The 21,036-nt window shown below is 49.3% G+C and overlaps 1 protein-coding gene across 2 annotated transcripts in view; it reads left to right on the forward strand.

Moving 5' to 3' along the window:
• Positions 1 to 18,792, forward strand: part of EDA (ectodysplasin A) — a 58,905-nt gene extending 40,113 nt beyond the window's left edge. The window contains exons 3-8 of one of the 2 annotated variants that reach the window (XM_059859350.1): positions 9,524 to 9,553; positions 12,558 to 12,737; positions 13,546 to 13,580; positions 13,683 to 13,734; positions 16,031 to 16,161; positions 17,529 to 18,792. In XM_059859350.1, the coding sequence (XP_059715333.1) occupies positions 9,524 to 9,553; positions 12,558 to 12,737; positions 13,546 to 13,580; positions 13,683 to 13,734; positions 16,031 to 16,161; positions 17,529 to 17,780 (680 nt within the window). In that variant the 3' untranslated portion in view covers positions 17,781 to 18,792. The remainder of the gene's footprint in view (positions 1 to 9,523; positions 9,554 to 12,557; positions 12,738 to 13,545; positions 13,581 to 13,682; positions 13,735 to 16,030; positions 16,162 to 17,528) is intronic. The other variant, XM_059859351.1, reaches the window with a different exon arrangement.
• Positions 18,793 to 21,036: the final 2,244 nt, after the last annotated feature.

Consider the following 21,036-nt stretch of genomic DNA (forward strand, 5'->3'; position numbering starts at 1 on the left):
ATTGGATGATCTCCAGAGGTTCCTTCCAACTATTCTGGGATTCTGTGAACAGCCAAACCTGGAACTGCTGCTCTCGTGGTGGCAGTTGTGATTGTCCTCACTGTGCCCTCTCTGGGCACTCACTGGAACCCTCTTGGCTGTCACAGAGCAGCCGCACCAGCCCAGAGCTGCAGAGCTCCAGTGAGGAATTCCTTGGGGAAAAAGCTGTGAATGAGGCTGGGGTTGAATGTTTTCATGAGGGCTTTGTTGGCCGTGATGTATGGAGACATTGTTGGAGTCATATCTGATCCCACTAATTCCAGCAGGATTTGGGGAAGTGCCTTAATTGCTTTCAATGGATAAATGCAAGGGTTGGCTGACCCAGGCAGCATTCCCTGTGTCCCAGCTGCTGCAGGGACTTCACTTGAGCTTCCCAAGAGTGGCAGAGTCTCTCCAGGGATTCCTTTTCTCCCATTTTTTTCCCCCCTCTTCTCCCTTATCAGATACATCCAATCCTCACAAGAGCGATGCGTTCTCTCTTTGGTTTCCTTCTTTTTCCCCCTTTCCCCCCTTTTTTCCCTCCTTTTCCCCTGTTTTTAGATTCATCCAGCTGTAAGTACATGTGGATGCATACGGGCAGATCCTTGGATATAGACCCTGCGTTTTTCCGTGTAATTAATCCATCAGTTCTCAGGCAGCTGCTCAATGCCATGGAGGTTTTCCATCCAATTAGGCAGGATTATGGATAGGAGGAGGAAAAACACATCAAGTTCTTCAGGGATGAGACTGTCAGAGAGGTTTCCTCCCACCTGCCCTCGATTCCTTATGGATAACCACAGGAAGAGCTCATTTCAAACATCCAGCAAACAATTCGGGAGAGCCTTTCGTACTCCCACTTCAAACCTTGCTGCAGACCCACTTGGGAATCATTTCTGCTGGAATTCATGACATATGTTCGTTGTTTATCTTAGTGGGATGTGACTGAAAATGTCAGAGTGTTTTGTGTTAGGCAACAACCGAATAAAGCAAACAAAATAAAAACACAGCTGTAACGCTATGGTTCAAATTGTTGGATTTAAATATGTGGGATTGATAAAGGAAGCAAGAGGGTGCAGTGGTGGATAGAAAATCAGCCTGGTGACTCCAGCCAGCAGCCAAAAAAAGCCTTGGGATCCTCGAATTAGAACTGGGAATGTTCTTTGTCAGCTCTGTGCTTGGAATCCGACCGAAATGCCTGAAGGGAAACAAAAGACACATCACATCCTCCTTCCAGAGCCAGCCAGAGGGTGGAAAATGAAATATGATGGCCACAGGTTCTGGTGTGAACCCCAGGAACTTGGCTGGGACTGGTGATGTGGGAGCAGAGCTGAGGAGGGTGGAGATTTCTGTTTGATTGGCTTTTTGTGTTTCTGAGGAGGCAGTGCAAGAGGATTTTGCCAGCAACAGTGGCTCTGGAGTTAATTGGGAGCAGGATTTTGTCTTTGCTCGCGACCACATTTGTGCTGTGGTGTTCTTGCACCTACTCAGAGGCTGGAGCTGTTTTTTTAGAGCCTTCTGGTACCAGCAGCCTGTCCTGGTACCTTGCCATTGATCCTACAGTGGATCTGGATGGGGTGGAGGAGGTAAATCACCTTGGTTGTTCCTTGTGTCCTTCAAAACCTTGGAAATTCCCATTGCAGTGAGCAGGGACACAACTGCCTTGCTCAAGGAAGTGAGGAGGGATTTTCAGCTGAGCTTTGGCTCTTGGAGAGCAGAGTTGAGGTTGTAGGGTGGAGAGAACCCCAGGAGGTGACTGGGTCCAGCCTCTCCTAAATGGGAGCAGCACTGTGACAGAGGAGACAGCAGAGGTAACAGACCTCTAAAGGACAGGTGCTGTTCCATCCTGGTTCTCCTATAATCCTGCACCTGTATTTTTCCTCATGCCAAAAAGCCCTTAGGAAGGAGGTACACAGGGCTGGTGGGGCTCTACCTGCTCCAGTACCTCCCTTCAGACAGCACCTGGTGCCCTTTGAGTCCCATCATCCTCCTGAAGGTGGAAAAACCTGTGGAATGCATGAGGACAACTAATTCATCCTGCTCCTTTTGTCCTTTTCTTTTGACCTTTACCTAGAGCAAAAATCAGGTTGATGAGTGGTTGTCCCTTCGGTCTGTCACACTTTGGTTCTGATCATCACTTTGGTTCACACTGGTTCTGATCATCTGCAGTAATCATATTTTTTCCCTTGAATATGATTAAAGATCAGGGTAAACTACATCACAACCTACTGCCACTATTGGCATTATCTGTAAATTTGAGTTTAACTGCCTTTAGGAGCTTCACCAAATGATTCCCCAAGGAGTCCTGGGTTTTGTCAAGCCAAGCAAAAATCTCTGAGTACTGTCAGGAGAAAAAAAAAACTTTCTCAACAGCAAACAAACCCCTGTTCCTGATGAGATCTTACGTGGTCTGAAGCTGTTTGAGAAGAGAGATTGTGGCTCTCTGGCATCTCGTGTCTCTCCAGGGATTCCAGGGATGAGCTGTGACTTCCCTCCGTTTGTTTTCAGCCCGATGAGCTTGAGCTGGGGGCTGGTGTTTGGGATCAGAGGAATGGGGAGGGAGCAGGCTACTGCTGCATGGAGCTCCTGGAGCAGCATCTGCTCATCTGGATGACACATGGATGGAGGTTTGTCCTTTGGTGGAATGTGAGGAGAGGAGCAGGGAGGCAGCAAAGGCCACTCTCATCCCTATGCCACCAGATGAGAGATGATTCCCAGCCCTTGGTGCCGGGGCAGGAGCTCTTCTCACACCCTGTGGCCAAGCAGCTCCAGGAGTGACCTCAGTGCAGGGCACTTCCCCTGGAGGCACATGAAAAGTCCATCAAAGAGATGAAGAATTGCCTCAGAATTGGATGGAGCCAAGGGAGTGCCTCAGAAGAGTCCAAAATGAGCTGCAAACTGTCCTTGATCTCCCAAGCTGGTGGAGACCGGCTTTGGACTGGGGCAGTCCTGCACAAGGGGTCATGAATGTCACTGTCCCCAAGCCATTTCTGGGGATTCAGCAGCCTCTCACACCACAGTGGGACAGGGCAACACAAAGCAAAGACTCCTGAAATTCGGGGCTTGTGTTGTGCAGGTGGAGCAGGCTGGGATGACCCTTGGGTGACTCTGGGAATGGCATGAGACTGAGATCCCACTGGATGAAGGACAGGGAGGGAGCTCTGGCTTGTGGGGTGCTGTTGAGGAGCATCTGGATGTAAGGTGTAACCAGGCAAAGGCCATTAAGGGTGGCTGTGCTCACACGTGAATTTTAGGGAGTTTTAAAACAAGGCTGAAACAAAAGCAGGGAGAGAAGGAAAACTGGTGGCTGAAGGAAGCTGGAATGTCCTGCCCTGTGGACTCACACATCCCACAGTGCTGTTTCATCCTTTCCTTACTTTGTGTCATGAGTTCCCTCCCCATTCCCATACCAAACATTTTCTCTGTATTCAGATTTGTTGAAGGTAGTTCTAGTTCACACCCCTGGCTTGGGTTCCTCGAAGTGTGAGCAGCACTTTTCCTCCACTCTCAGCAGAGGATCCCCCTTTCTCATCAAAAAGCCACCCTGGGAAGATGTGCCAAAATTCATAGGACAGGATGTGATTTACTTCTGGGATGTTTTCCTAGATTTATCATTTATCATATTCTCTAAATATTCTGCAGCAATAATCCCAAAGCTGCTCTTCAGCAGACCCATTGCTTTCTCTGGAGTTGGTAAAGAAGCACTTTCTTTTTCAGGGAAAAGGGAAAATATTCCTCTTGTTTCAGTGTTTGTATCACTGACTGATAGTTCAGTAGGGTCCAAGAAGCTTTCATCTGGATAGACCAAATTTCCTGAAAATGTTGAAAACATATTGGTTCCAAACCTCTCCCGAAACCACATGTTCTAGATTAGGCATGTGTTGGGAGCTTTCCCCAATCCACTGGAATCTGGCATTAATAACCCCACACTTAAAAATATTTGAAAAGCTTTACATTTCTTCTACCCATGAGAATGAAATGAATGTCACTGCACCAGTGCTGGAAAGGCAAGTGCTGAGTTCTGGAGGTTTCTTGTTCGTTGGGAAAACTGACATCCCAGATGGCAGGAGGTTCATCATCACCTGGAATCTCAAGGAACACCCAAGCTGCTCTTCACACCTTTGGTATTGGTCAGATAGGGATAGAGGGGTTGGTTGATGGGTAGGACTTAACCCAGAGTCCTTGAGGTTGGAACAGCCCTCCCAGATCATCCAGTCCAAGCTGTGACTGATCCCCACCTTGTCACCAACCCAGGGCACTGAGTGCCACATCGAGGCCTTCCTTGGACACCTCCAGGGATGGGGACTCCACCACTTCCAGTGTTTGAAAGCACCTACAAGGAAGCCAGAGGGGAACTTGTCATCAGGAATGGTAGTGATAGGACAGTGAGAAAGGGATGCAGACTGAAAGAGGGGCAATTTTTGGACATGTGGAAGGAATTCTTCCCTGTGTGGTTGGTATGGGGCTGGAATTGATTTCAGTGGAACTGTGGCTGCCCCATCCTGGGAAGTGTCCAAGGCCAGGTTGGACAGGGCTTGGAGCAACCTGGGCTAGTGGGAGGTGTCCCTGCCCATGCCAGGGGGTAGGACTGGATGAGCACTAAGGTCCCTTCCAACCCAAACCATTCCATGATTCTGTGACGTTATGATTTAATGTTTATTTTATGGAAGAGTGAGAAGTGATGTGGTGTTTCTGGATTGTGCCAACATCTCATTAATCACTGTGATTTTGTCTCTAATCTGGAACCTGGGATGAGGATAATTCCTCAGTACCTCCATCCTCTCATCTCCCAGGATGGAGGGGAGATGGAAACACAGAGGTGCCTCAGTTGAATTACCTTACATGTCCCCAGACCAGTGTCACACTTAGGGAAGAAGATTGAGGATGTCCGATAGTAACTCAGTGCTAGGCAATAGGAGAAGGATCAATAATTCCAAATGAATGCTGAAAACAGGTTGGCATAGTGATGGATGGATGGATGGATGGATGGATGGATGGATGGATGGATGGATGGATGGATGAATGGATACCCAAAACTGCTGCCATGTACCTTTCCCAAACTGGATGAACACCTTAAAGACATCCCTTGGTGTCGTGTCCTGAATCAAATGATGCTGCTAAAACATGGTTGTGGCATTCCATGTCTTTTTTCTGCTCTTGGCAACTGGGAATTCCAGCATGTTCAGCACCTCTTTACGTGTATCCTTTGTTTGGCTGATTCCTATAATGGTCAGCCTTTTATAGGTTTGATATAAAATCAGCATAATTACAAAGATCTGTTCCCGTCCATAAAACCAGTTGGAACTGTTTGGCAGGAATTTAAACTATTTCTTGTTAATCCACACACACAGCTAATAAGGGAATGCAGGGGTTTTTTAATATCCTATTTATATCAGCAGATGTCCTAAAGAAGTTTGGGATATTTCTGTATTTAGAGTAAATCATAGCAGTGTGTAGCGTGCAGAAAGAGAGATTGGAGGGGGGGCAAAGTCAACTCTATTAATCTTGCTGAGAGCAAACATGTCACATGTAATATCCTTGAGTTGCATCAGCATCTGGGATTTTTCTGAAGGCCTTGGAATTGATCCAGCAGATGGTATGGCTGCAGGAGCAGGGGCTGGAACCTGCTCCCTGAAGCGTGGGGAGATGTCTTCTGCTGCTGGCTGGGCCGCAGCTGGAGGTTTGCACACCAAAAACTCATCTCTTGCAAGTGTTTCCCTCAGCTTCAAGTGAGATGCTTGCATCTGAACCCAAAGTGCTTCTGCTAGAAGGGGCTTGAAATTGTTTGGAGTGGCTTGGAATGGTTTGGAGCCTTCCACTTGTGGTGGTTCTGTTTGGGTTGAGGTCTTTTGTCATCATATAGAGACATCTTTCCTGCTTGTGCCTTTCGCTCTAGGTTTACCCCTCCTGCAGGCTTGACATCCCCTCCTTTTCTGATGTCCTCCTTTTCTATTTTCCCAGCAGTTGTGAAAAATCAGCTTCTGGAGGGGTCTAGCTCTGGAGTGCTGCTGACAGCCAGGGTGTCCAGCGTGCAGCATTCCTGCTCCCATCTTTCCTGGGGGAATCCTGTCGTATGATCAGGAATTCAGCTGGTCTGAGTTACTGCAGCAGAGTCAGGGGCTTTTCCTACAGGAGATCCAGGGAAAGGGAATATCTGTGGTAGGAGCAGATCAGGTAGCTGCAATGTTTCCAGCAGCAGCTTCAGTAGCGATGGCTTTGGTGGTTAGGCAAAAATATTTCCAGAAGTATCATTCCAAAGGTACTGGCAGATTTAGAGAGACTTTCCAGCCATGATATTTGATGCAAGAAGGCTCACTCTGAGCCAGAAGTTCCCCTCCAGACCTGTGCTTCTCCTTGGAAGCCTTCTCATTCCCATCTCAGTGGTCTTGGAGAGCAGTTTGGATGTGCCAGCACTCTTCATGAAGCCCTCCAAGTCTTCTCCTTCTTTTCCCAGTGGTGCTCTCACCCCTTTCCCAGTGCTGGTGGCCACCAAGGCAAGCTCACTTGCCCACTTCTTGCCCTTTCCAGGAGTCTTTCTGTGGAATTCCTCTTGTTTCAATTAATCTTTTTATATCAGATGATCCAGATTGACTTCACTGTTCCCAGAATTTCCTCAACCCTTCACTAAGTGGCAGCAGGATTTCCCCATGTTTTCCAGAGTTGTTCCCATTTTAGGATTGTGTTTCTGCCTTGCCTGGCTGAGCAGCAGCAGCTGTGAGCGCATGCAGGTGTCCTCCAGCATCCACCAGAACACTTTATTATTTCCCATATATATATATCTATCTATCTATATATATATCTATATATATTTTATAGGACTGTATATTTTGTATGACTGAATCTCATTCCATGCTTATTATCCTTCAAAGCCATCCAGCCTGTCCTTCTCTCCCAATCCTTTTCTGTATTAACAGTTCTGGCCAACTTCCCTTCCCCTGGACTGGAATAAATCCTCACCTGCAGCATGGCAAAGTCCCTAAAATCAGGTGTGGGAGATGTTGATCAGTCAGAAGTTCTTCAAGTCAAACAAGTTTCCTTCTCCATGAAGGTGGCAGGTCTGTAGACTCTGGAGCAGAAGAGGATATCCTGTAATTTGTTTTTTTTATACTCCTGAACAGTGAAGGAACAGAGTGGATACACCTGTGATCCACATCTTGGAGTGGAAAAAACTAGAGTTTTCTTTTAGCCATTCTTGTAATCAAGGCCTGCATAAAACTACAGTAAATAAATGGTTTGCATAACTTGTAGTTATTTAACCATCAATTAAGAGGTAACCAGTGGATCAGATATATCATGGAATCCCAGACTGGTTTGAGTGGGAAGGACCTTAACACTCACCTCATTGACCTGCCATTGACAGGGACACCTTCCCCTATCCCAGGTTCCTCCAAGCCCCATCCAGTCTGGCCTTGGACACTTCCAGGGGATGGGGTATCCATTGTTATAATGATATTATCTGGGTATTCAACCACTGCATTTAACAAGATTAAATATGTTTAAAAGTATTTTAAAATATTTTAACAAGTTTAATGTTTCAATATTCGGTTGTGACCTCTGAAAACCCTGGCAGAAAGGATTTTTTAATTACCATTTTTCTCCTCTGCACATCAATGTTGGGACAACGTCCATCAAGCCAAATTTTCAAGCCTTATGCTTCAACACCTCAGCACCTGAGAGGAATATTGATCTGAAATTTTGGTGGCCCTCAGCTTAGACCCAGTAATTTATTACCATTTTAGCCTAAATGGAGCAGTAGCTCATGAACTTCCCATTTTGAGCAGAACCAAGGGAAATTCTGCTGTATCAGAAGCTTCAGCTCTGCGCTCCAATTAAACAATCCCCCCCTGCTCTCGAGAGGCGAACAGATGCAAACCCCAGAGAGACTCAGAAGCTCCCAAGCTTAATAATCCTGGGGTTTTTTTCCCCCCTCGTGTCAGGAATACTTTTGTGTCTGTCGAAAGCTCCACTTGCAGATCCATAACATCTCTCTCTGTCGTGCCTGGAACAGATGCGTGTGTTGTAATATAGACTGCGAACATTGACATCCCATGTGGTTCTCATTCCTCCCAGTCATCTTTGAAGCTAATTGGATCCAGCCAGCCCAAATGTGTCTGGCTGGCCACAGTTATTTGTACTTTCACTCTGGTTCTGGTGCTAATGGTGGGATCTATGGAACATGAAATAAACTCTCGTGACTCCAAGGGCTGCCGAGGCACAGCCGCTCGCGTCTCGCTGGGTTGGGATGGGCTGGGATCTTTAAATGGGATTTTTTTTTTTCTCTCTTCTTATGTTGTTCAGTGGCTGGTGGCTACAGTGAGGACTGGTGGGGCTCAGAAGTGCAGAATCAGGAGCCTGGTTGTCCAGCCTAAAAGGTTTTGCAATTTGGTGTGGCTTCCTAGTGGTATACTGGGATGGCATTGTTAGGAATTCTTATGTTGTCCAACATGTGAAGAATATTAAAAAATAGTATAAAAATATTATTTAAAATATTGAATTAGCAGAAATTATCATTTAGATGGAAGGACCTTAAAGCTCATTCATCCCCAAGGGCAGGGCCACCTTCCACTATTCCAGGTTGCTCCAAGCCCTGTCCAGCCTGGCCTTGGACACTTCAAGGTTTAGGGCAGCCACAGCTTCCCTGGGCAACCTGTGCCAGACCCTCACAAGGAGGAATTTCTCCCTTAAATTATATAAATTATATAAATTATATAAATTATATAATCTCCCATTTATAGATAATGTCTTTTACAGATAATGCCTTTTATAGATAATACCATCATTTTCCCATGACCCAACAGCACAATGTGGGAAAATCAATATTCCTGTTGGAAAGGCATTAGTAAGGTTGATGGGTAATTTCTCTGGTCCTTTTCCTGTCTTTCTTCTACCTATCCATGGGGAAATGGCTTTTGTGTTGGGAATTCACCTTTCCCCACCCCCTCAGACTCAAAGCAACCTCATTACTTTCAATTGGTTATAATTTTATTTCATTTAAAGGTGATTTCAGTCATTGCTGTGCTAAACCCCAGGTTTTAGAGGGATTTCCCTGATGAATAGCAAGGGAATATTTGGGGATTTTTGCAGTTAATTCCCATACATGATGAATTCTTGGGGAAGGAGTTTCACACTTCAGCCTCTGCTCACAAAGTCCTGTCATTTCTCTCCATGCTCGGGAGGTTTGGGTTCCCATTGTTTCAAACAGCCAGTTCAGAATAATTCTTTGCTTTTGTGGTTTTTTAGTGTTTTATTCTTATTTTTAAACAACTTGGCTCACAAGGAGTCAGCAGGGGGTTGGACCAGATGATCTTTAAAGGTCCCTTCCAACCCCAACCATTCTGTGATGCTCTGAAATTTGGGTTACTGCTCTCAGCTGAGACCATTCCTGTGCTGCTGCACGGGCCACAAATACATCCATTGTCCACTTGGAAAATAAAATGGCAGTGGGGATTTTCTCTGATGAAATGATCACAGAATTTCACTAATTTTCTTTCTTTTTTCCCCTTTGTAGGTCCAAGTTCAGTGAAAAACAAGAAAAAGGGTAAGTTTGAGTTTTAACTGAATTTTCCTTTCTGTGCTTTGTGAATTCTCTTTTGCCTAACACAAAGGAGAAACCAATGGCAACTTCCCTCTCCAGGAAAGGCTGGAATAACACCCGCAAGCACCCCTTAAAACTTCCTTAAACACTGAAAGTTAATTATGTTGTACAGAAGTAAACCTGAAGATTCTCCAATTGAAGAGTTGAGTCAGTACCAAATACCAGGAGCTGTTGCTGTTTGCCAGCCTTGGCTTTCATCCCAATCCTGCCAACTCACAGCTTGGATTCTCCTTCAGACCCACCAAACTCAGCATGAACACACTTTGCATTCTGTTTTTCCTTGGTTTAACCTCCAAATTATCATTTTATGGGACCCTTCTGAGCGTTGCTCAGCCCTCAAGGTTTTGTGGATTTCATGATGTTCCTCAGGCAGTTTGCCGTGGATTGTTGAGGTTTGGGTTATTCAGGCAGCCCTGTTTGGGGGGTTCCTGATGCCATCTCCTTGTTTCTGTAAGACTGCTGGGAACACCTAGAGACCCATATGTAGGGCTCCACATTTACTTCCAGGAGCTTGAGCGAGTCCAAGGATCCGAGCAGTCGCATTTTCCATGTCTGTACTGCTGCAGTAGCACATCAAATGGCTTTAATCTTTGGATGCAAACTCCAGAGCCAAAGCTGAGAGGTGGGAACAGGCCACACTTAGCAACTTCATTTGTATTTACTCCGAGAAGCAGCGTAAAATTTTATGTTGGAGAAGTTTGTCCTAACAAAGCTCAGCCCGCGTTCAGTCAGCCCCACAAATAACAGCTGATGGCTGCAGCCTCCGGAGCAATTCCAGAGGGGCAGGGGGATCTCGTGGAGCTGGATTGCATACAGCTGTATAAAGTAGCTTAATTTTATGGTAGTGTCACATTTAATTCTTTTTAGAGTTCCAGTTCATTGTTTGATGAGTGAGGATTATGGAGAACTCCCTGCTTCTGCCTGCTCTGAGTTTCAGAGCCTATGGGTACAGGCATGGGGGACTTGGCAGGCTGGGATTTGAGTGCTGGGACCCTCCTTGAAGACCTGATAAAGGAGGTTATTATCAGATAATAAACAGAAGATCTTTTGTCTTGGGAGGTTTGTTAATACAGAGAAGTGGTTGAAATGCCTTGAAGGAGGGAAAGGCACAGAAATGGATGGCTGGGATGAGCGATTGTGTCACTGCTCGAGCAGCAGCTCCCTGAGTAGCAGAGCAGATTTTGGAGGCAGATGAGTTAAACCAGCTGTGATGTGCATCCCTCTTGGGAAGGGAAGCCTGAAGTGACAGCAGCAGCATTCCTGTCTGCAGTCCTCCCTTGGGATGGCCTGGATTGGAGGGATGTCAGTGAGAGGAGTTTGGTGTTGGGAAAATGGGTGTGGTTCAAGGTGATCATTTCCAAAGCAGGGCATCATCCTGAAGAGAAGTACTGGATTAGAGAAGGTCTGGATTGTGGCCAGTTCAGGTTGGAAGTCATGGCTGCTGATTTGGAGAGAAATATTGCTCTGGAGATTTGTTCCTTGAAGCCTTTTCCCACTTTTTGTAGGATACCAGTGTGGCTTTACTCACCCCTGCTTACTTTAACTTAATTTTCTACACATTTAAATTATGCCCACAGTTGTCCACCGTGATGTCCTTGTGCCCTTGCTCCTAGCTAGTGGCCATCCAGAGATTCCCAGTCCTGTGCTAAAACAGATGGATTTTTCCTCACGCTTCTATCCATTACAAGGATGGATATTAGTAAAGAAACAAGTACATAAGTGTACTCAGAAACTATTCCAACAACTATAATTTCATATCCCAACTGCTGCTGTCATCTAAATATGAATTTAATTCTGTCCTACTGTGAACCTTGTGGCAGCAATTGAAGAGATTTTGCTCTGTTTATGTTCCTTGGCAGAAAAGCTGTTCCAAAGTGGCATTTTAAAAACTACATCAAAAGAACATAATTTTTGTCAGGAACATGGAAAATCAGGAGAGCAGGGACCAGACTTTCTCTGCAGAATTTGTTTCATCCCACTCTCTGTATGTAGGAGTCATTCCTGATGTGGTTATGGCATTTCTCTTCCTTGGGACATGTGAGGTGTTTGAGGATCATGGTAGGGAAGAAGGTTTTCACCACTAGCCTGGTAAAATACTACTACAGGTTGCCCAGAGAAGCTGTGGCTGCCCCTGGATCCCTGGAAGTGTCCAAGGCCAGCTTGGACAGGGCTTGGAGCAGCCTGGGATAGTGGAAGGCGTCCCTGCCCATAGCAGGGGTGGGACTAGATGGGCTTTAAGGTCCTTTCCAACCCAAACCACTCTGGGATCTGTGATTGCAACAATTCCCATGTGTTTCCATCCCCTGGATGGGGTTAGTCCTTCCCAAGGTCCTCCCTCCATCCAAAGCCTGAATTATTTTGAGGCACAAGCAGCACAGGGGCTCCTCCAGCAATGCTGGGGAAGAGCTGGAGCTCAGCTCTGAACTGCCCTCTGGAGGAGACCAAGCCATGGGGATCATCTCCCAGTCCTAATCCTGTGCAACAGGTAGGAAAGATTATCCCTGTTTTCCATCAAAATTCAGCAAACACAACAACTCCAGAGTGGTTTATGTGGACCCAGCCATGGATGGGTGCATTGGAACGTCCTGTGGGAACATCCTGACTGCATCCAGACATCATCCCAGGTCCATAGGGATGGGATCAGCCCCAGGGCATGAGACTTGAGGACTGACCCCATGCCAAAAGCAGTGTCACCAGAGCTGTGGGAAGAGGCCCCCTGAGCCTCCATCCCTTGAGAGGCCCCGGAGAGTCCCTGTACCTTGTTTCAGTGAATTCCCAACAGGAAGGAGCCTGCAGGGTGGGGTCCTGGTCCTGCCCTGCTGGCAGCGTTGTCCTCATGGTGTGGAGCCGTAGGACACCCACCCCAGCTGTCCTGAGCCAGGAGTGATCCATCCCCACCCTCCCATTTCCTGCAGCCCCACGTGACGCCTGTCCTTATGTTTTCCAGGTAAAAAGGCTGGTCCTCCAGGGCCCAACGGTCCCCAAGGGCCACCAGGGCCTCCCGGGCCGCAGGGTCCCCCCGGCATTCCCGGCATCCCCGGGATTCCTGGCACGACCGTCATGGGCCCGCCCGGCCCCCCTGGCCCGCCGGGCCCTCAGGGACCCCCCGGCGTGCAGGGCCCCTCAGGTGAGGATCCATCTGTGCCCTCTGCTCTGGGCTGGGCACTGGGAATGCCGGAGATGTCACCGGAGTGTCCCAATGCCATGGCACCAGGGCCTGGAGCGGGACTGGGGTGTCCTGGGCCGTGTGGGACAAGGCTTGGAACAACCTATGGAAGGGGTCCCTGCCATGGCAGGGGTGGAACTCATGGGCTTTAAGGTTCCTTCCAAACCCAAACCATGCTGGATTTCTGGGATTCCGTGGCTCTGAATGGCCAGGAGCAGCAGGAGCCCCTCAGCTCCGTGCTGTGCTGCCACGGGCATCTCCTCCCTAATTAGGATTTGGCTCCCAGGGCAGGGAGATAGAATGGATGACCTGCAGAGGGAAACTTGGCATCTCGGCAGCCAAGAGGTTGTATTCTTGCTGTGGATCAGAGAATGGATTGTGCAATTTGTCCTTCTAGTGGAAACCTGTTGAATAATAAAGAATTTTGACAGAAATTTCAGAAATGGCTGGACAGAAATGCCAGGAATAAACTAGGGAAATGTAGGATGGGTCTTTTTCTACCTTATTTTTTAAAATATTTTTTAATATTTAATATGTATGTTTTATATATTTTATTATTACCTGCACCCCATATCCCTCTTCTTGTTAAAACAGAGGTTTAGTGGTTATTATGGAGTAAGAAAAGTGATTTATGTGGGGCTTCAGTGTTATTTTGGGATAAAATTTATTTATAAGGTCATTTAAGCGTTATTTTGAGATAAAAGAAGTTTTATTTATGGGATTTTTCACTCAACCTTCCTCCTCAATGATGTGGAATTGCCTTTTGCAGGTGCCACAGACAAGGCCAGCTCCAGAGACATCCAGGTGGGTTGATCTTTCCATGGAAAAACCCAGCTTTGGGGGGCATTTTTGTGGACTGGCACAGTGCTTCCCATTAACCCTCAATCTCTGTGCTCTCCCTTGCAGCCAGCTGTGGTCCATCTCCAAGGCCAAGGCTCAGCAATCCAAGTGAAGAATGGTAAGGATCTCTTGATATCTTTGGGTACTGGGAAGAGCCCCTCCTGCACCCCTAGAATTCCTGGATCCCGGTCCATCCCATGACACAGCTCCAAGATGTCCCTGCCCTCCAATACCCCTGCCCAGACTTCCCAGGAAGAGTCTTGTGTGGAGTCTCCACCTCCATTTCCCCTGAGCTCCTGTTTATCTCCCAGATTATCCCTGCTCTACACACCCCAGTAATTCTATCCCACTGAATCTCCCTCTCCCTGACCTCCAGGTACATCTTGTGCCTCCCCAGCCCCTCCATGACCAGGCCCTTTCCCCCCCATTCTGTTTTAAGGCCTCAGTGGATCCTTGTCCTGTCTCTTCCTCATTTGCCCATTTTCCTCCAGCTTCCCAGGAATTTAAGGCAGGGAAGACCCAGTGGTGAGAGGACACAGAGGTGTTGTCCAGCCACCAGCTCTTCCTGGGATCCCCTGAGCACCTCTGTCCCCACCAACAGCCTTTAATCCCAGATCCTGCCGAGCCACTTCCCATCCACAGGCAGCTCCTTGCTCTCCTCCTCCTCCTTCCCAGATCCCCATCCAAATTCTCCTCAAGTTCCTGCTCTCCCTGCCAACAGCTGGGGCTCATTCATCACCTCCTGCCTCCCTGCTCTGGCTGTGCTGGAGAGGAGCTGGCTTGTCCCCTCCCTGAGTCACCACGTGCAGCTCCCCAGGGACCACATCCATCCGTCCTTTTCCCAATCCCAGACTGGGAGGGACTCCCGAGGGTGGGGGTAGCAGGAAGGGGCTGCAGGATCCCTGTCCATGAATTCCTGCCTCACACGTGGGATGGGGAAGGCTGGCCACTGCTTCTGTGGGAAGGCAGCTTTCCCTGTGAGCAGTGGCAGCTGGAATTTCTCATGGACAGGGATTTGTGCTTGCAGCTCCCCAGAATTAAAAGGAAACCGCCCATTCCCAGGAACAATGTGAGGGAAAAGCTGCTGTTTGCTTACGTTCAGAAAGCAATTATCCCTTCATTACTGGGGATGCTGAGGGTTTCCAGAGGGAACGCTGCTCTCTAAGAGTGGGAATGCCCTGTGAGTGTCCTTCCCTGCTGCTCAGGAACAATCCAGAGCTGGGAGCCAGGAATGCTGTCCAGCTGCCAGCCTGGCGAGCTCCAGCTGATGCACAGAATATTCTGAGTTGGAAGGAACCCACAAGGATCATCGAGTCCAACTCTTAAGTAAAAGGGCCATCCAGCAGGGAGAGGAGAGGCAGATGGAGACTGGGAGGAAAAGAGTGGGATTTGACAAACTGAGGCACCTCCAGAGATTGGCTCAGTTTGGGACTTGTAGCAAAGTCTGTCCCTAGGTTATCTCAGTAATCCCAAAGGACTGGGTGGTGTATCCATAAATCCCTGTCTTGAGGGACCCCAGTTAGGGATTACTGTGTTGTAAGATATGATGCAATTTCCTACTTTGTTGTTAATTCTGGCTTTTAAAAACCTTAGGAGTTGTAAAGACAAAGGTTTTGTTATAATTATCCCAATTACAAAGTCAGGAATGGTGAAGTCAAGGAACACCAGAATTAAAATCAATCATGTGACCCAAAGCTGGCTTCCTTTTGCCTGGAGAAGAGAAAGGTCCAGGGAGCCCCTTCCAGTGCCTAAAGGGACTCCAAGAGAGCTGGAGAAGGATTTTGGACAAGGGCCTGGAGTGAGAGGACAAGAAGTAATGGCTTTAAGCTGAAGGAAGGTAGATTTAGATGGGAGATTGGGAAGAAATTCTTCCCTGTGAGGGTGAAGAGGCCCTGGCACAGAGTGCTCAGAGAAGCTGTGGCTGCCCCTGGATCCCTGGAAGTGTCCAAGGCCAGGTTGGAGGGGGCTTGGGGCAACCTGGGGTAGTGGAAGGTGTCCTTGCCCATGGCAGGGGGTGGAATGGGATGAGTTTTAAGGTCCCTTCCCACCCAAACCATTCCATGATGGTTCTCTGGTGACTATTCCCATGGACACAGTAGGGAGTCGGGCTCAAACAAGCTCAGCTGCAGGGCCAGGAGGAGGCAGGTCCGTGTCCAGCCCTGGGATGAGCAGAGCACAGCAGGCCCTGTGCTGGGTTTTGAGGTGGAGAACACAGAGGGTTGAAGGGACAGGTGACCCCAGAAGCCATGGTGTGCCCAGAGCTAGAGAGAAGTCCCTGCTCCCACTCCCTGGTGTGTAATCCTGGGATCCCCCTGTGAATTCCCTGCTCCCCGTGGTGCTGTGACTGTGTTTGTGTTGCTCCTGCGCTTTTCCTCCTGACGGGTACTGAGTGACCGCCGTTTTCTCATACTGAGATCTTTCAGGTGGAGTCCTCAATGACTGGTCTCGCATCACTCTGAACCCCAAGGTGTTTAAGCTGCATGCCCGCAGTGGGGAGCTGGAGGTACTGGTGGACGGCACATACTTCATCTATAGTCAGGTAGAAGTGAGTACGGTCCTAGGCTAACTCCTCCTATTCTTGTGTTCCGGTGGAAGCCTTGCATGAACCACGAGAGGGCTCCAGACAACAGCCAAATGCCAGCAGATTGTGTTCGGCTCAGGAGGGGTGTGGGGAGGAGTGTCACACCCCTGTCACCGCCAGGACACCGCCCGCCAGGGATTAGTCACTGAAAGCACACCCCGCACCCTCCAGTCCCGGGTTATCCCTCCATTTATCCATGTCCTGACCCTTCCAGACCTCCCTGCAGGCAGGACGCTTGGCTCAGTGCTTTATAAGACCTGAACAACGGTCGTTTGTGGTTATTTTGGAGCTGTGTCACTCAGGAAGCACAGGACTCCCAGCCCAGGTGGTTTGGCCAGATTCCAGCCCAGGTGACTCGGTTTGCCTCCCCCTGCTCCGAGTAGCTCCTCCCCAGAACCAGCTCTGGGATGAAGTGGGCCATGGATGTCAGGTGCTCTTCCATGGAATTGGTGACACGTGTCCAGTTTGGATGGGGACAGAAAATAAAACTCCACATGGCCCAAAGTATAATTGTTTCCCAAGTGCTTGATGCTGATTTTTGGCCACAGTGTTGGGCTGCTGAAGCCTCATCATTTGTGGTCCATCAGGGATGAAAAAGGGATTCAGTGTTCAGGCAGCTCCTGCCTCCAAAAGGGCTGGATTTCCTTTCTCAGGAAGAAGCAGCTCTCTGAGACTGACTTCTCCTTGGACAGGTCTTCCTCCTGTAGCTCTTTGGAATCAGAGTGTGGGAGAGGGTTAAGTGAGGACAAGTAGAGTCACAGGGCCTTGGAAGAAGTCAGGGAGTTCAATCAGTAGAAGCACTGTGAGGTGATTTCCTTCCAAGCTGTGGAGGTTGGGAGAGCCTTTTCCCTGTAATAGCTCGTCCCCGTGCAAGCACCGAGTCCAGTTACCCAGGAGGCAGCTCCCAGGCCACCTTAGGGCAGTTCTGATGTCACCACTAAAGGAGGCTCCTGGCACCAGGAAGCAGGACTGGCCAGGTAAGTGCAAGAGGCCTTCAGTCGAATGTGTGTGTCTGTGTGTGGGGTGAGAAGCTGTTGTAGCACTCAGGGGGTCCTGCATGGCTCTGTGCAGGTGTGTCACTTCCCTGGAAAAAGCAGGACAGTAGCTCAGCCTTAGGCACACGGATTCAGGGGTTTTTGCATGCTTGGGTCAGTCTGAAGCAGAATAAAAGAGGTTCCTGGTTGGTTTGGGGCTCTCCCTGCCTCGCACAAGTCACCTGTGTGTGCAGGTGTTGGGGCCAGGAGGGGCTGCACACACCCCCAGGACACTGCACTTGCTCCCCACACCCTAACGCCCTCCCTGACACCTTTTTCCTCCCTGCTTCACATCAGGTCTACTACATCAACTTCACCGATTTTGCCAGCTACGAGGTGGTGGTGGACGAGAAGCCCTTTCTGCAGTGCACTCGGAGCATCGAGACCGGCAAGACCAACTTCAACACCTGCTACACGGCCGGGGTGTGCCTGCTCAAGGCCAGGCAGAAGATTGCTGTGAAGATGGTCCACGCTGACATCTCCATCAACATGAGCAAGCACACGACTTTCTTTGGGGCCATCCGCCTGGGAGATGCACCCGCGTCCTAGAGAGGAACTTGGCGTGGCCAAGGACACCCACGGAACTGCCCAGTGCTGCTGTTCATAAAGCGTATCAGTATTTCAGGGGTTCTGTAATCCGGCCATAAAGGAAACTGATCCAGAGCTATTTATTCCTATATGTGAATGCAGGAAGCACAATTGTCCTCTGTGACTCGCGGGGAGACTCGGATCAAACCAAAAAGCTGGTGGGGAGAGCGTTGTGATGAGGAAAGGCTGTTGGGTGTGCCTTGTCTCAGTATTTCAAGTCATACTGCACTGATACTCTGCTCTGTGACCTTCACACGAGGCTTGCTGGGAGAGCTGGGGGCTCTGCTCCGATGTTGGCACTGGCAAGAGCATCCCAGGCAGGAGGGAGCAGGAGGACACGGACTCCTGTCCCAAAATCCCAGCCAGGCTCCTGCATGTGCACGCTAACCACAGCCAGGAAGGAGATTCTGGCTTCCTGCCTTCCCAGGGGAGCTGGAGGGGCTGGGGGGCGAGGGGAGGTGCGTGAGACAGGGTCAGTGGTGTTTACATTCATCCTCAGGAGGAGGAGGAAAAGTGCCTCGACCTAGAGCTTGGAAGCAAAAGCAGGAAGTGCTAGAGGAAGAGGAATAACTAGAGCAGGCTTAGCAGATAGGAAACTGCCTCCACATTCCAGAAAACACCAAATCCCAAAGAAAACGCCGATTCCCAGGTCCAGGCCTCTGCTCCTTTCAGCTCCTGCCCTTACCCCAGAGGTAACCTTGCCCCAGCGGGGGCTGCCTTCAAGTACTGCTGCTGTTACAGCAAGTTGAGTTGGGTTGGGGGTATTTTGGGTTTTTTTTTTTTGTTTTTTTTTTTTTGTTTGGGTTTTTTGGGAGGGTGGGGGCGGAGGTTTGTTTTGTTCTTTTTAATTAATATTTTGCAAACCAGAACACATTTCTACAGGCTTCACCGAGCCACGTAGAGCAGCCACAAATACTTGTGACAACACTCGGAGGAAGTTTGTTATGTTTAAGAATAAAATATTCAAACAGGAGATTTTTTTTTTCTGTTTTAATGGCAACTGTCCTGCTTTTAGATGTGGTTTTTAGCCTTTCCCCCCCGCCCCTTTCCTTTTGGCACTCTTCTACCTAAAATAAGTGGTGATGGAGACTTTAGCTAAGGAAAAAAAACGGGATTTTAAAATCCGGTCCAGCATGAAGTCACCACTTTTTCTTTTCTCTGAGCCCTGCTGAGTCTAGTCATAACTTGATTTCTGGTGACTAATAGAGAAGCTGGGACACTATTGTTTCTTTTGGCTTCTTGAGCAACTCTGTCCCGTTACCTCCCCTCAGCTGGGGAGACCTAAAGCCATAAGATGCTCTGAGCCATAAGAGGCACAAATTGCTCTGTTGTCTCAGCCCTTGGCTCACACTTGCTCAGCTTGGTTGGGGTTTTGTTTCCCTGTGTTTCTTTCCAGAGCCTGTTTGTGCTTTCAAGAGGGGAGTGAAGTTGCAGCTTGTGTAGAAACTGGACAAATCCCGAAGTGATATCTTCAGCCTGGAGCAGGGAAGGTTTTGAGGACCTCAATGCCTCAAGGGGCTCCAGGAGAGCTGGAGAGGGGCTTTGCACAAGGGCCTGGAGTGGCAGGACAAGGGGGAATGGCTCCCTACTGCCATAGGGCAGGGATAGATGGGATATTGGGAAGGAATCCTTCCCTGTGATGGTGCTGATGTCTTGGCACAGGGTGCCCAGAGAAGCTGTGGCTGCCCCTGGATCCTGGGAAGTGTCCAAGGCCAGGTTGGATGAGGCTTGGAGCAGCCTGGGCTAGTGGAAGCTGTCCCTGCCCATGGCTGGGTGTGGAACTGTTTGATCCATAAGATCCTCCCAGGCCAATCCTGTGATTCCATGTTCTTGGTGCTGGCTCCGTGCAGAGGTGGCTCATGGTCACCTGCAGGGTGTGGGAGGGACGTGTCCCAGCGCTGTGCTGTGGCCACAGAGGGTCCGCCCTGCCTGGAGCATTCCTGGCTCCAGCCCTAGCGAGTGATGTCCCTTGCCAAGTGTTGCAGTTATTGGGAGACAGAAATTCCTCGGGGCAGCGGCGTTGGCCGCGGCCTCGCTATTCACAGGAGCCGTGCACTTCGGGAAACAACTGCGTGACAAATGGGCTGCTCTGGCTTTTTAGTGGCTTCTCCTCCCTTCAGCCTCGACATGTGGGACGGGCAAGAGCCTTGGGGGCTCTTCAGTGGGCTTTGTGGTTTTCTTTCCTTTCAAATGGATTAAGAGGGACATGTTCCTGTGACAAGAATGAAGCGGGACAACTGTGTGCAGTGAGAACATGAAGCAAATCGTTAACAGGATTGCTTTAGAACAGGCCTGAGCAGCAAGGCTGGGGGCAGCCATAAATAACAGGGGGTTGGGAGAGCCAGGGTTGGAGTTTGCATTCCTTGTCCCCCACTGGCAGGATCTGGGACGTGCTCCATGGCTGTGGGCAGGGGGAGGCAGAGGGAGAATCCCTTTGCTCTTTAAAAGGCCAGAGAGTTGCTGTACCCTGTAGTGTGTGCTCGGGATGTTGGAGGAGAGCAGGAGAGAGCAATTCCTGCATAGAAGTTCTTCTTGGTGCGTGCTTGGGATGCAGGAGGGAGCAATTCCTTCATGGAATGTGTTAGCAGGCTTTTTCTGGTACTCGCACTAACCAAAGTGTGAGTTGGAGACGTGGACTTGGAGCTGGCTGCAGGTGGCCTTGGCAAATACAGCTCTTTCCTGCTCTCAGTGTTCCCAGTGGGATGTTCCCCAGCCACACCAGGAGCTCCCATGGAAGGTCTGTATGGCCACAGCAGAGAGTTGGCTGTGCTTTGTGAGGGGACAGCTCCATCCTTCAGGGGTGGGAGAAGTGTGGTCCCCTTGATGGGATCAGGAGTCACCTTCCCAATGCCTTGGGAATGCAGGGAAGGAAGGGCAGATCCCATGGACTTGGATAACCAGGTATCCTTCTGCTCCCAAACAGCCAGGCTGGAGCCCATTACTCACAGCAGGGATGTGTCCTGGGCAGGTGGTTCTGTCCCCGCTTCCTCCACACCTCAGTCCTGCTGCTCATTCCTCACATCCTTTGGAGACTGCTCCCACAAAAGCCTCGGAGGGAGCAGGGAACTTCACCAACAGATCCTGCTGGAGCCCTGGCACCGGCATGGAGGGCAGGAAGGCCAAGAAGCACAGGGGAGCTGTTTCAGAGCAGATCTCTCCCTGCTCAGGCCGTGTGGTTCTCTCTGCCTTTATCACAGTCCAAGAACAGCCTCTCGGT

Source organism: Haemorhous mexicanus, chromosome 14 (genome assembly GCF_027477595.1).
Source record: "Haemorhous mexicanus isolate bHaeMex1 chromosome 14, bHaeMex1.pri, whole genome shotgun sequence".
In the NCBI taxonomy this organism is placed as follows: domain Eukaryota; kingdom Metazoa; phylum Chordata; class Aves; order Passeriformes; family Fringillidae; genus Haemorhous; species Haemorhous mexicanus.